The sequence below is a fragment of the Hemitrygon akajei genome, chromosome 10, assembly GCF_048418815.1.
Source record: "Hemitrygon akajei chromosome 10, sHemAka1.3, whole genome shotgun sequence".
Classification (NCBI taxonomy): Eukaryota; Metazoa; Chordata; class Chondrichthyes; order Myliobatiformes; family Dasyatidae; genus Hemitrygon; species Hemitrygon akajei.
In genome coordinates this window covers 163,242,920-163,259,001 of record NC_133133.1, presented here as the reverse complement: position 1 = coordinate 163,259,001, position 16,082 = coordinate 163,242,920, and the positions used below count along the sequence as shown (strand labels likewise).

Genomic DNA, 16,082 nt, shown 5'->3' with positions numbered 1-16,082 from the left:
AACTGGGTGCCAGTCAGGAAGGAGAAAGGGGTTAAGCAGCCAGTACAGAGTACCCCTGTGGCCATTCCCCTCAGGTTTGGTTACCACTTTGGATACTGTTGGGGGGGGCGGGGGGGAGGTGTCCTGGCAGAGGAAAGTCACACGGGTCAGGTCTCAGGTACTGAGTTTGGCTCTGTGACTCAAAAGGGAAGGGGTGAGAAGCGGCAACCAATGGTGAGAGGGGATTTGTTAGTTAAGGAAACGGAGAGGAGGTTCTGTGGATGAGAACAAGATTGCCTCTGGGTTGCCAGAGCCTGGGACATCTCGGAATCGACCCCTCAGCATTCTTAAGTGGGAGGGTGAGCAGCCAGAGGTCGTGGTCCACACAGGTACCAATGGCATAGGTAGGAAGATTGACGAGGTTCTGCAAAGTCAGTTCAGGGAGTTAGGTGCTAAGTTAAAAACAGGACCTCCAGGGTTGTGAACTCAGGACTGCAGCCCATGCCACATGCTAGTGAGACCAGAAATAGGATGATCATATGTTTTAACACATGGCTAAGGAGTTTGTGTAGGAGGGAGTTTTGGATCATTGGGCTCTCTTCCAGGAAAGGTGGGACCTGTGTAGAAGAGACTGTTTGCACCTGAACTGAAGGGGTTCAATATCTTAGTGGGAAGGTTTGCTAGTGTTGCACAGGGGGAGGGGTTTAAACTAACGTTGGAGGGGGATGGGATCTAGGGCACCGGAACAAATAGTGGAGAGGTTGTGGAAACAAGATGTTGCTAAGACCTCAGACAAATTCAGGAATCAAAAGGTTGAACATGGTGCAACTAATGTCCTGGACTGTGTATATTTCAATGCAAGTACTGTAGGAAGGGTAGGTGAGCTCAGGGCATGGATCAACATATAGAATTATGATATTGTAGCCTTTAGGGAGGCCTGGTTCCATGAGGGCAGGACTGACAGCAAAATATTCTGAGGTTCCGTTGTGTAAGATGTGACAGAGTGGGATTAAAGTGGGTGAGGTAGTTCTAATCAAGGAACATGTCACGACAACGCTCAGTCAAGACAGACTGGAGAACTCAGCTAGTGAGGCTTTATGGATGGAACTGAGGAATAAGGACGATGTGACCACTATATTATAGATCACCCAACAGTCCGCAGGGTTTAGAGGAACACATTTGTAAAGAGATCGCAGGCTGTTGCAAGAAACATAAGGTTGTTATAGTAGGTGATTTTAGCTTTCCACAAATTGACTGGGACTCCCATACTGAAAAAGAACTAGATGGGATAGATCACAATCAAGAGAAAGTCTGCAGATGCTGGAAATCCAAGCAACACACACAAAACGCTGGAGGAACTCAGCAGGCCAGGCAGCATCTATGGAAAAAAAGTAAAGGCGACGTTTTGGCCGAAACCTACGGCAGGACTGGAGAAAAAAAGCTGAGGAGTTGATTTGAAAGGTGGGGGGAGGGGGAGAGAGAAACATCAGGCCTAGGTGAAACTCGGAGGGGGAGGGATGAAGCACAGAGCGAGGAAGTTGATTGGTGAAAGAGACAGAAGGCCATGGAAGAAAGAAGAAAGGGGGAGGAGCATCAGAGGGAGGCAATGGGCGGGCAAGGAGATAATATGAGAGAGGGATAAGGGGATAGGAAATGGTGAAGGGGATGGGTGGGGGCATTACTGGAAGTTAGAGAAATCGATGTTCATGCCATCAGGTTGGAGGCTACCCAAACGGAATATAAGGTGTTGTTCCTCCAATTTAAGTGTGGTCTAATCCCGTTATTCCTATTCCCATTCCGATATGTCCATCCATGGCCTCCTCCACTGTCAGGATTTCATATATTGCCTGGTCTTTCTCTCTCCCCTCCCCCACCTTTTAAATCTACTCCTCAGCTTTATTTTCTCCAGTCCTGCTGAAGGGTTTCGGGCCGAAACATCAACTGTACTTTTTTCCCCATAGATGCCACCTGGCTCGCTGAGTTCCAGCATTTTGTGTGTGCTGCTAGATGGGATAGAGTTTGTCAAACGTTTTCACAAATGTTTCCTTAATCAGTACATACAAGTCCCACCGAAATTGTGTGCAATACTAATCTCTTATCAGGGGATGAGACAGGGCCAGACGTTTGTGTAGGGGAACACTTTGCATCTACTGATCATAATACCATTAGTTTCACAGTACATATGGAAAAAGACATGTTTGATCTGTGGGTTGAGATTCCAAATTGGAGAAAGAACAATTTTAATGGTATGAGAAAGGATCTGGCAAATGTGGACTGGGACAGGCTGTTTTCTGGCAAAGGTATACTTGGTAAGTGTGAGGTCTTCAAAAGTGAAACTTTGTGAGAGAACAAAGCTTGTCTGTGCCTGTCAGAATAAAAGGTAAAGACATCAGGTTTAGGGAAGCTTGGTTTTCAAGAGATATCCAGGCCCATTTAAGAAAAATAGAAGAGAGAGATGCATAGCATGTATAGACAGGTAGGAACGTATGAATTACGTGAAGAGAATACAAATGCAGCAAGAGAACACTTAAGATAGAATTCCGGAGGGCTAAAAGGAGGCATGAGGTTGCTCTAGCAGACAACAGGAAGTTGTATCCTAAGGGATTCTACAGATATGTTAAGAGCAGCAGGATTGCAAGAGACAAAACAGGTCCTCTGGAAGATCGGAAACCTATGTGTGGAGCCAAGATAGAGGGAGGAGACCCTAAATGGACTTTTTTGCATCTGTATATACTCAGGAGATGGACAGAGAGTCTATAGGGGTGAGGCAAAGCAGCAGTGATTTCAGAGATCACAGAGGAGGAGGTATTAACTATCCTGAGGCAAACTAGAGTGGACAAATCCGCAGGGCTTGACAAGGTTTTCAACACAGACCCTGTGGGAAGCAAGTGCAGAAATTGCCAGTGCCTTAGCAGAGATATTTAAATGATCCTTAGCGACAGATGAGGTACCACAGGTTTGGAGGATAGCAAATGTTCTTCCACTGTTTAAGAAAAGCTCTAAAAATAAATTAGGAAATTATAGGCTGGTGAGCCTGACATCAGGAGTAAGGGAGTTATTGGAAGGTATTCCAAGGGACCGTACATATAGTATGAGTATTTGGACAGACATGGACTGATTAGGCTTTATGTGTGGTAGGTAATCAAGAGTTTTTCAAGGAAGTTACGAGGGAAGTTAATGAAAGCAAGGCAGTGGATGTTGTCTACGTGGACTTTAGCAAGGCATTTGACACAGTCCAGCATGGGAGGTTGGTCAAGAAGGTTCAGTCATTTGGCACTCAAGATGAGGCAGTAAATTGGATTAGACATTGGCTTAGCAGGAAAGCCAGAAAGTGGCAGTAGGGGGGTTGCCTCTTTGATTGGAGGCTTGTGACTAGTGGTGTGCCACTGGGTTCAGTGCTGGGTCCATTGTTGTTTGTCATCTATGTCAATGATCTGGATGATAATGTGGTTAACTGGAACATTAAATTTGCAAATGACACCAAGACTGGAGGTGTAATGGACAGCGAGGAAGACTATCAAAGCTTGCAGCAGGATCTGGACCAGCTGGAAATATGGGCTGAAAACTGGTAGATGGAATTTATGTAGACAAGTGCAAGGTGTTGCACTTTGGTTGGACCAACCATGGTAGGTCTTACTCAGTGAATGGTTGGGCAGTAGAACAAGGCAATCTGGAAATCCAGGACCATAATTCATTGTAAGTGGCGTCACAGGTAGATAGAGCCATAAAGAAAGCTTTTGGCATATTGGCATATTGGCCTTCATAAATCAAAGTAGTGAGTACAGGAGATGGGATGTTTTATTGAAGTTGCATCGGTGAAGCCTAATTTGGAGTGTTGTGTACAGTTCTGGTCACGTACCTATAGAAAGATATAAATAAGTTTGAAAGAGTAAATAAGGTAAATATGGTCCCGGTGCAGGTTGATGGGAGTTTAAATGTTTTGGCAGGTCTAGATGGGCCAAAGGGCCTGGTTCTGTACTGTACTATTCTAAGACTCTAAACACAAGGTAAGTATTCCTTTGTGATAAGCTGTTAAATGAATAACTAGCCTCGACGTGTATCTTAATCAAGTGTTTGAACAATTAAGAGCAATACATTTTTTCCAATGTTGGCAGTTTTTTTTCTAGTTTTGGTGATCATGTTTAAAATGATATTTTTACAATAGATCAGAATCTGAGAAAACAAGAGCGTAAAGCTGGAAAGGAAATATTTGCTTCATTGTACTTACCAAAGTCACTGTTAAGATCATGACCAATACCACATAACAAATCCATGATTCCCAATAGGAAACTTGAACAGCAAGGCCTTATCCAGCCTTGTTCCACGGTTTATTAGAGCCAGTTACTGGGACAGGTTTCACTCCTCGCTCCATACATGCAACCTCAGCTCGTCACCAGATGCCGGTTTGGTCACTGGGTAATCAAACTGAGCAGCCAGCAGGTGCATCATCGTTTCCTTGTCAGAGAACAAGCGACAGTCTGGAGGGCGTGGCTCAAATTACCACGGAGACCCCACTTGCCTTGGCTGAATGAGCTTACATTGGTTTCCGAGTCAAGAGTCAGAGAGCAGTTTAATTTAGATCTGGTGCTCAGCAGGCAGCTATTTGGCAGTGCAACAGGTTTCTGTGGCTGAATTTATCCTCATTGCTGCTATATCCGCAATGGCAAAGGTTATTTATGTCCAGATTTATCAAGTGCTGGCTTGTACAGTCCTGCTCTGCACAACAGTTGGCACTCGTCATGACAAGCATTTTAAATATGACACGACTAGTCCACTTGTCTTGCTCAGCTTTGCACTACTTCTTTGTGTTCTTTTCCACAAAAGCAGGCTAAAATGTTTGCAATACAGATCGACTTCGCTCAAACCAACGTCTTAGTATCAGCTCTTCACCACTGTCACCACAAACCAGTACCCACTGTCTAGCTTGAACTCAATCTTCTTCATCTGTCATATACTGTGGAAATAAAATGTTCCCTAGTCTGTGGAAAACTCTTGCCGTTCTTCAGCTACTTGAGTGAAGAAACTTCCATCAGCCTCTCTACTCACTCGGTAGCCGTTTCCAGAGGAGGCGTACAGGAGCGGGGTAGATCAGCCGGTTGAGTGGTGTTGCAACAACAAACGCACTCAGCAGCAGTAAGACCAAAGAACTGATTACGGACTTCAGAAAGAGTAGGGAATGCACACCGGTCCTTATAGGGATCAGAAGTGGAAAGATTGAGCAAATAATTTCAAGTTCCTGGGTGTCAACATCTCCGAGGATCTATGCTGGGCCCAACATATCGATACAGTTACAAAGAACAGAGGCTGTATTTCGTTTGGAGCTTGAGGAGGATTGGTATGTCACCAAAGACACTTGCAAATTTCTACAGGTGGAGAGCATTTTAACTGGTTGCATCAACATCTGGCACAGAGGGGCCAATGCACAGGATTGGAAAAGCTGCAGAAAGTTGCAAATTCAGCCTCCTCAGCCTCAAGGACACCTTCAAATGGTGATTCCCCAAGAAGTCAGCATCCGTCATTAAGAGCTCCCATCACCCTGGACATGCCTTCTTCTCTTGCTAGGAGATACAGAAGCCTTCTTCCCCTCTAACATCAGATTTCTGAACGGACAATCAACCCATAAACACTACCTATTTCCCTCTCTTTTTGCACTATTTGTGAATTTAATTTTTTTTCATATTCACTATAATTTTATATGACATTGTACTGCTGCCACAAAACAACACATTTTGTGACATATTCCGGTGATATTAAACCTGACTGTGATTCTAATTCTATTACCTTGTTCATCATCACTGAAAAAATCCAAGGAAATTGCCCCTTTCTCAACTCATCAGATTGTAAACTACTAAATCAGTGTATTAACATAGCTACTGTCCTGTAGAAACTACCCAAACAAAAAAACCCTCAATTGTTTTAAGGTCCTTTGTAAAACACATTATTCTTGTCTGATTAGTGCACATTTATCATTCAGAACCAAAACACAGCAGATGCTAGAAGTATGAAATATTAACCTGTGCAGATGTTCCTTACACTGCTGATTAAAACAGTGGGACACATTGATTAATTACCCATTTGCTTTTTGTATCCCATCTCACTATTTATGTCCAAGATAATGTCAGCAAACTACCTGAACTGTGTAGCTCGGATCCAATCCAACATCACTCATGTCCTTAATCCTTTTTTGCCCTTATACTTCAAAGACAGAACCAGCATTTTCACATCACTTTCCATGGCTTGAATTGTCTCCAAACAATCAACAGCCAATTAAATTCCTTTGAAATGTTAATTTAGAAAATGCAGTAAAAGATTGTGCATAGGCCTCAGATAGTGGCAAAATGTTATATATTTGTGATGTTGATTGGTGGCATCCGTCGGTCTCAAGAGACCATGGATCTGCGCCTGGAGTTTCCAGGGCGCAGGCCTGGGCAGGGTTGTATGGGAGACCGGCAGTTGCCCAAGCTGCAGGCCTTCCCCTCTCCACGCCACCGATGTTGTCCAAGGGAAGGGCACTAGGACCCATGCAACTTGGCACCGGTGACGTCGCCAACAACACCGGTGATGTTGATTGAGGATGAAATATTGTTACAAACACAAGAAAGTCTACAGATTCTGGAAATCCAGAGCAACACATACCAATTGCTGGGGGGAGGTGACTCAGCAGGTCAGGCAGCATCTTTGGTAATGAATCATCAGTGTTCTAGCACTCTACTGTCTCCAAGAGGATTCTGGAAGGCAGCGAGCGCAAACCTCATAGTGGGTGGATTGTAAGCCAATGTTTGGCTCCATTTCACCGATTAAAGCTCCCACTGTTCAGAAACATAGAAAACCCACAGCACAATACAGGCCTTTCGGCCCACAAAGCTGTGCCGAACATGTCCTTACCTTAGAACTTACTTAGGGTTACCCATAGCCCTCTATTTTTCTGAGCTCCACGTACCTGTCCAGGAGTCTCTTAAAAGTTCCTATCGTATCCGCTTCCACAACCATCAACAGCAGCCCATTCCACGCACTCATCACTCTCTGTGTAAAAAACTTTCCCCGACATCTCCTCTGTACCTACTTCGAAGCACCTTAAAACTGTGCCCTCTCATGCTAGCCATTTCAGCCCTGGGAAAAAAGCCTCTGACTATCCACATGATCAATGCCTCTCATCATCTTATATATCTCTATCAGGTCACCTCTCATCCTCTGTCTCTCCAAGGAAATAAGGCCGAGTTCGCTCAACCTATTCTCATAAGGAATGCTCCCCAATCCAAGCAACATCCTTGTAAACGTCCTCTGCACCCTTTCTATGGTTTCCATATCCTTTCTGTAGTGAGACGACTAGAACTGAGCACAGTACTCCAGTTGGGTCTGACCAGGGTCCTCTATAGCTGCAACATTACCTCTCAGCTCATAAACTCAATCCCATGATTGATAAAGGCCAATGCACTGTATGCCTTCTTAACCACAGAGTCAACCTGTGCAGCAGCTTTGAGTGTCTTATGGCCTCGGGCCCCAAGATCCCTCTGATCCTCCACACTGCCAAGAGTCTTACCATTAATACTATATTCTGCCATCATATTTGACCTACCAAAATGAACCACCTCACACTTATCTGGGTTGAACTCCATCTGCCACTTCTCAGCCCAGTTTTGCATCCTATCAATGTCCCGCTGTAACCTCTGACAGCCCTCCACACTATCCACAACACCTCCAACCTTTGCGTCATCAGCAAATTTACTAACCCATCCCTCCACTTCCTCATCCAGGTCATTTATAAAAATCATGAAGAGTAATGGTCCCAGAGCAGATCCCTGAGGCACATCACTGGTGACCGACCTCCATGCAGAATATGACCTAATTTTGGATGTAGACTGTGGACTACAGACTACATTTCAGGCTTATAGTTTGTATATTCTGTATTTTTTTTGGCCGATCTTCTCAATTTTTTTTGTACGGGGAAGGGGATTTGGGGTTGACATGCCTTATCCATTTTGTTCAGTTTTTTTTGTGCAGGAGGGGGAATTTGGGGATCAATGTGCCTGATCCTTTTTGCTCTGTTTTATTGTGAGGGGGGTTTCGGGGGTCGATGTGCCTGTTTCATTTCGTTTGTTTTTTTGTGGGAAGATGGCATTTGGGGGTTGATGATTGTGCTGCTTTTCTTTTCTGTCTTGGTTTTGTGGCTACCTGGAGAATTAAAGAATTTCAGAGTTCTTCAATTCTGTGTCTTGACCTCTATGACTCGACAGGAGGTTTGCAAAATGGACCTTTGCACCAGTTGACATCTTGGGCCAACACCCTTCTTCAGGACTGAGAAGGAAGGAGGATGATACCAGAATAAAAAGGTGGGGGGAGGGAAAAGAGGACAAGCTAGAAGGTCATAAGCAAAGTCAGGAGGGTGGGAAAGGTTAAGGGATGGAGAGGAAGGAATCTGATCAGAGAGGAGAGTGGGCCACAGGAGAAAGAGAAAGAAGAGGGGATCTAGGGGGAAAGTGACAGGCAGGCGAGGAGAGGTAAAGGGTCAGAATGGGGAATAGAAGAAGAGGGGAGGGTTGAGGGACTTTTTTTATATTGGAATTATAATTCCAATTATAATAACAATTATAATTGTTATTAATGCCTTTAGGTTGGCGGCTACCCAGACAGAATATAAGGTGTGGCTCTCCACCCTGAGAGTGACCTCATCCTGGCACAAGATGTCCGACATGTCAGAACCGGAATGGGAATCAGCATTAAAGTATTTGGCCACCGGGAAGGTCCACTTTTGGCGGATGGAGTGTCCGGAGCTCTAGAGATAACAAACTTGCTCCCAATTCTGAATCTGGTCTTGAATGAACAACCTCCTGTCTCAGGCAATATCTGACACCATTTCCATCAGATTGAGGTATTCTCTTCAAACCGTATCTAATATCTGCCTGCCATTTCCACTGACTGCTTATGTCCTCACAAGGCATACCCCAATCTGCCACGTTGTCTGCAATACTCCTGTCAAGTCGAGGAGATCAAGACACTGAAGAAAGAGGCAGATATATTTCAAGTCACAATAGGCATCAGGCAGTGTGGCACTCAGACAGAGGATGAGCCATAATCATATTAAATAGAGGAGTTGATGCGAGAGGCTAAAAAGGGCAGCTCCTGCTCCCACCTTTCGATGTTTCTATTTAACACATACTACAAAAGTGCTCTTTGTGGGGTTCTGAACTAAAGTCTGTAATGTAAGGCAGAGATCAGATCTGAGGGACATCTGCATCAAAAGTTTATGGGTATTTGTATAGGTATCCATTGGAAGTACTTGTGCAAAGAGCCGGCCAGATTTGAACCCGGGATCTTTCGCTCCGAAGTTGGCTGCAAATACCGCTACACCACCAGTGTGGATTGAGGGGCGAGATAGCTGCTTGACCTCGTAAAACAGACAAAACACTAAAGAAATGGCAAAGCTGTTGCCTGGTGTGCCAAATGAGGCGTGGGGAGGAAATACCAAGTACCTTTCCATTGAAAGTAAAGGAAGCAGAAAGATGATTGACAAAGGCATAAAAAAGGTTTCTGTGGCATTCAAGGACTTGGCATATTATTTAGGAAATGGCTTTTTCTTTTATTAACATTCTCCCACACAGTAGAAGATACAACAGTGTTGGGCAAGATCAGAAAGGCAATAACACTGATTGTGAGGATCTAAATTGGATCGGAGAACTCAGAATTCATACCTCAGACAGAGATAGATAATCTTTACAGCATGGGAGATGGCCACTCAGCCAAGAATATATGTTTGTACAATAACTTTGTCTATTGCAGTCCCACCACTAAACTGTTCCCTTCAAATATTTAAGCAAAGTTCAAAGTAAATTTATCAAAGTACATATATGACACTATATACAACCTTGAGATTCATTTTCTTGGAGACGTACTCAAAAAATTCATAGAATAATAGCAATAATAGAATCAACAAAAGACTGCACCATCTTGGGTGTTCAACCACTGTTCATAAGACAAACTGTGCAAATACAAAAAGAAATAAATATTGAGAACATAAGATGAAGAGTCCTTGAAACTGAGTCCATACGTTGTGGGAACATTTCAATAATGGGGAATGCGAGGTTGAGTGAAGTTATCCTCTTTGGTTCAAGAGCCTGATGGTTGAGAGGTAATAACTGTTCCTGAACTTGGTGGTGTAGATCCTAAGGCTCCTGTACCTTGTTCCTGATGGCAGCAGCGAGAAGAGAGCGTGTCCTAGGTTTTGGGGTTCCCTAATGATGGATGCTGCTTTTCTGCAACAGTGCTCCATGTAGATGTGCTCAATGGTGGGGTCTTAACAAACTCTTAAGGAAGTCAAGGTGCTGTGTGTTTTCTTAGTAATTGCATTTACATGCTGGGCCCAGGATAGGTCCTTCAAAATAGTAACACCAAGGAATTTAAAGTTGCTGGCCCTCTTTATTTGTGATCCTCTCATGAGGACTGGCTCACGGACCACCGGTTTCCTTCATTATTCCATTCAATTCCCCCAATAAATGAATCTGTAACTATTGTGGTTTTGGCCGGTACGTTATGGGTCAAAACTACTTTCCATATAAATAAGAGAAAACAAAAGCATGTGTATTTTCAAAGCAAACAAAACACATGCATTTGAAAATGCTAAGTTCCTCCAGCATTTTGTGTGTATTACTCTGTATTTCTGAAGTCTGTTTAATACGATGTAGAGATGACTAGAATTCTTATTAAAGACCATTTGAAATAAATAGGTGAAGTGAAATAATGGGAAAATATACTGGTTTTTCATCATGGGACTAGATTTGATGTCTACAAACCATTCAGGCTCAAAAAGCAGAACAAAATAGCGTCAGCAAACAATGCTACCTCAGGCAACATCTTCCAGATTGTCTATGACACAGTTTATTTCACTTCTTTTACATCTTCTTTGTATTTTAAATGTGTTTCTGGTACTGTTAGAGTCTGTGATCTACGGTTTGACAATTGATTGAGCGATCTAATGCTTTGCTGTCTCTGAGCAGATTCCAGGAGGTGAGCAGGTTAAAGAGCAAGAGGATAAGACGTGAGAGAATAGGACCAATCAAGTGTGTATGGAACTGGAGGAGATGGCAGAGGTAATTAATGAATACTTTGTTTCAGTATTCACTACGGAAAAGGATCTTAGCGATTGTAGGAATGACCTACAGCGGACTGAAAAGCTTGAGCATGCAGATATTAAGGAAGAGGATGTGCTGGGGCTTTTGGAAAACATCAAGTTGGATAAGTCACCGGGATCAGACGGGATGCACCCCAGGCTACTGTGGGAAGCGAGGGAGTAGACTGCTGAGCCTCAGCGATGATCTTTGCATCAATGAGGACAGGAGAGGTTCTGGAGGATTGGTAGGTTGTGGATGTTGTTCCCTTATTCAAGAAAGGGAGTACGGATAGCCCAGAAAATTATAGACCAGCAAGTCTTACCTCAGTGGTTGGTAAGTTGATGGAGAAGATCCTGAGAGGCAGGATTTATGAAGATTTGGAGAGGCATAATATGATTAGGAATAGTCAGCATGGCTTTGTCAAAGGCAGGTCGTGCCTTACAAGCCTGATTGAATTTTTTGAGGATGTGACTAAACACATTGATGAAGGTAGAGCTGTAGATGTAGTGTATATAGATTCCAGCAAGGCATTTGATAAGGTACCCCATGAAAGGCTTATTGAGAAAGTAAGGAGGCATGGGATCCAAGGGGACATTGCTTTGTGGATCCAGAAATGGCTTGTCCACAGAAGGGCCAGTGGTTGTAGACGGGTCATATTCTGTATGGAGGCCAGTGACCAGTGGTGTGCCTCAGGGATCTGTTCTAGGACCCTTACACTTTGTGATTTTTATAAATGATCTGGATGAGGAAATGGAGGGATGGGTTAGTAAATTTGCTGATGACGCAAAGGTTGGAGGTGTTGTGGATAGTGGGCTGCCAGTGGTTGTGGTGGAGGCGGAAATGATAGGGTTTTATAAGAGACTCCTGAATGGATACATGGAGCTTAAAAAAAAAACAGAGGGCTATGGATAAGCCATAGGTAGTTCTAAGGTAAGGAGGTGGTCTGCACAGCTTTGTGGGCCGAAGGGCCTGTATTGTGCTGTAGGTTTTCTATGTTTCTATGAGGCTTAGAAGCTTAGAAATGGGGCGTGAGCCCACAATCGACTCCATTTCTTGCTGATTAAAGCGAGGAGATTGCCACATCGAGGTGAGTGCGGAAAGCGAGCAAGCGTTCAGTGCCGTCTACCAGCCTCTCACTCGTTACTCCTGCGGAAAGCCCCCTGCGTTTGAATGGACTCTCCTTCTCCCTCAATGCAGTCGGATGATAGTACCAAAGCCTGGGTCAGCAATTTATAGTTTGGACTGTAGTTCAATTTAAACTCTTTCAGCTTTATGCTTCTGTATTCTGTGTTTTCCCCTGTTCTTTCTTGTTGCCGGTTGTGTGGTTTGTTTTTCCTGCATGGGGGGGTGGAGGGATCGGGGGATTGATGGTTTTTCTTTGAATAGGGTTTTCTTTTTCTCGTGGATGTCTGGAGAAGACAAATCTCATTTGTATACTGCATACAAACTTTGATAATAAATGCACCTTGAACCTTGAAAGTTACCTTTAATATTGGAACACGTTGGTGCAAAATGAATTCACTGACAGCACTCAGGGAAGCAGTACTGTACCCGGAGGAGACTGACATCCTGATATTGAAAGCAAAGTTAGCTACTGTGTAACGTGTTGTGCATCTCCATGTGCACTTCTAATTCATTTTGGACAACTTCATGACAGGACTCCGAGCAATTTCCTGCAGCCGATTTACCTGAACTGATCTGGGATGTAATATGCCTAGCCAGCATATTATACAGTGGCTGATGGTGAGTGGAGCCTCTGGGAATAATATGATTTGTTGCAATTATGTTCCAGAGGTCAGTCAACGTGCCAGCTGGACTTTTCAGATATAGTTGTGTATGTTCATGTACCAAGTGAAATTTGTAACCTCAGAAGCTCGCTTTGCAGGGTATTAAACGTGGCGATTTGCCATGATGAGTGTAAACCAAACAAACTGCTGACTTCACCCCATTCCCTCACTTCTCCCTCCTTGTCCAACTCAGTCCAAGTATCTTCCTACATCTTCCAACAGATGAATCACAAGTTACTTTCAATACAATCTTCTGATGTGAGATACAACTCTTCCCCAGCAGACAAACCCTGATCTATTAAGTGTTTCAAATACGCTGTCCAGTTGTGATGCAACTGTTGAAATTAGTTATTAAAAGTGGCAGGAAGAAGTGGCTAATATCAGAAGCCCATGAGAGCAGCTCCATTCAGTAATACACCAGACAACTGGGAATGTCCAACTGGTGCGTACACTGTAGTCAACTCACATACAAAGTTCAAAGTAAATTTTATTATCAGAGTACATACATGTCACCACATACTCTGAGATTCATTTTCCTGTGGGCATCCTCAGCAAATCTATAGAATAGTAACTATAACAGGATCAGTGAAAGATCAACCAGAGCGCACAAGACAACAAACTGTGCAAATGCAGATATAAATAAATAACAACAAATGACATAGCCGGCCAGCGGTGTAGTGGCATCTGCATCAGACTTGAGGGCGAGTGGTCCCAGGTTCAAATCCGGCCAACACCTCGCACGCTTTCCATCCGTGCAGGGTTGAGTGGTGAGCTAGCAATTCAACCTTATTAATAAAAAACGATAAATACTAAAAGATACGGCAAGGTTGCCGCCCATTGCGCCACAAGGCGTGGAGAGAAACGTCCAGAGTCAAACAAATAATGAGAACATGAAATAAGCAAATAAAGAGTCCTTAAAACGAGGTCTTTGGCTTTGGAACATCTGAATGGATGGGCAAGTGAGTGTAGTTAATGAAATCAACTTCAAAACACTTAAATGATTCAGCCTGAAAGGGTACAGACCGATGTCACGGTACATCTAATATGCCAGATTTCATTTCTTTATCCATTTTTATGCTAAATAGTATTCCATGAAAATGGAATATATTAGTATATCTTCAACAAGCAGTCAGTTGTAAAGCCGGATTCTACAAATTTCTTTACATCATGTTCAAAATTATTTATTTTAAGGTGACAGATTAAATTTAAGAGGCAAGGATGAAGGAACCAAGTTATATTTATGTTTTTGCCTTGGGCACAGTGAGCAGGAACAGGATTGTTGTGGAGAGTACATGTAAGGAGCTCATTGCTACAACAAATTGAATCCGTTCTCTACAAATAACTTTTTTCCAGTGTTTGCCATTTCTTTAATCACCCTGTTGAAATAAGTCAGAAAATTCTTGAAACATGTAATCTTCCTCTGAGATCAGGATAGCTAAACCTTAATTTTCTAAACATGTTTTGAATAAAATTCCTCATGGTAACTTTCCCTTACATTCTCCATTCCTAGTTATAAAACTGATTTTTAACCAGCCTTTCATAACTTTGCCACTACTCCAGCCTTCATATATTTATATATTTTCAATGTTCTTTTAAAGCTTTAATTTTTATAAAATGCTGGTATCTGTTTGCCTGCTTCTGTGCTGTGTTTGATGCCAACAGGCTCAATAAACCCATTAGAAAGGCTGGCTCTGTTGTAGGAGTCAAACTGGACACACTGGAGGCTGTGCTAGAACAAAGGTCCCTACGGAAAATCCGGGCAATTCTGGACAATGTTTCTCACCCTCTGCATGCCTCCTTGGCTGAACAGAGGAGCACTTTCAGTAACAGACTAAGACGACAGTGCTGCTCCAAAGAGCGCTCTATGACATCATTCTTACCCTCAGCCATAAGGTTCTAAAATGAGTCAACCTATAACCAGGGAAGTGATGATCCCCTCCTGTTAGAGTGTTTCTGGCAACTTTTTAAAAATTTATTCTTCTTACTTCTCTTCTAATATTGAATATTTGTGAACTTGTAATGCTACTATGACACTGTAATTTCCTTCGGGGTCAACAAAGTTATCTATCTCTCTATTAGAGTTTCTAGCAAGTGTACTGGGAATGGTGGTTAATAATAGTTACTGCCTTCTATGATGCTGGTGTTTATGGCAGCAAAGAAGGTCCTCCATCTCTTTCTATCCTTAGCCATCTTCCCTAATGTGCCCAGGTATGTTCAGAGCCCTCATTTCTGCCTCTCCGGTATGGAGCCAAGTTACCTTTGGTCTCCTGTGTTTCCTCCACCCTTTAGGGATCCAATGAAGCGTTGCCTTGACGATGGAGTCGGCCTCTCTTCTCATCATATGACCAATCCATCTCCGACTTTTCCTCATGATGACTGTGGCCATGTCCTCTTGGTGACACTGAAGGCATAGGGCGTTGTTGGAGATCATTCTTGGCCAGAAAATATGGAGGATCTTCCAGAGGCTCATAGCATACTAAGGATGCTGCTAAGAATTAAATCAGCAATTTCTTTAGCCTACCTTGGCCTCTGGCATGAGGATTCCCAGTACAGTGACTACCCCATGTTTGCCTCATTGTCCTATTTCCTGTCAAATCAGTAAGACATATTCAAGAACCGCATTACAGGAACATGAAAAATGAATTGAACCCAAGCAACTGTCATTCTGAGCATCTCTTCATTAATAAATTTGACATCAAGTTTATTGTAAATTGTTTTTTTCCCAAATGGTGAATACTTTCTTAAAAATTAGGGAAAAAAATTAAGTGGCTGCATTGTTGGACCAGCAACCTACAGGACAGAAGCTCAAATTCTAGCATGGTGAATTGCATACTTCAATCGTAATAAAATTTGTCATTGGATAGTAATAACAAATTAATCATGAAAACGGAAAGCCTGTTGCCAAACCCCAAATTTCGAATAGGTGCAGAAAACTGAGAATGGATGTTCTGCAAAATAATCAAACATCAATCCGGTGTTGCAACACTAAGGCACTGCATCTTTCTGAAGAAATCCCAAGTTACTTTTGTCTGATTAAAAACAAGTTATGCTATCATTTTCAGCTATAATAAATACCATTTCCGGGGCGCCTAGGCACGACTCGAGTAGCAGCAGTACTCTCAATGGATACAATTAAACATTCCCGTTTCAGCCTGATACAGCTAAAAAGCACAACTGCTTCCAAGGTCGGTAGTGTCAACAAAGATGTCTC

General features: G+C 43.1%; 1 protein-coding gene across 4 annotated transcripts in view; it reads right to left on the bottom strand.

Annotated features, from left to right (window-relative positions):
- The window catches only part of grip1 (glutamate receptor interacting protein 1), a 302,489-nt gene that overhangs the window by 137,268 nt on the left and 149,139 nt on the right, over positions 1-16,082 (bottom strand). Inside the window, exon 1 of one of the 4 annotated variants that reach the window (XM_073059574.1) lies at positions 4,208-4,368. The exons of the other annotated variants lie outside the window; for them this stretch is intronic. Coding sequence (XP_072915675.1) covers positions 4,208-4,253 — 46 coding nt within the window. The 5' untranslated portion in view covers positions 4,254-4,368. Of the gene's footprint in view, positions 1-4,207; positions 4,369-16,082 lie in introns of those variants that run through there. 4 annotated transcript variants of the gene reach the window in all.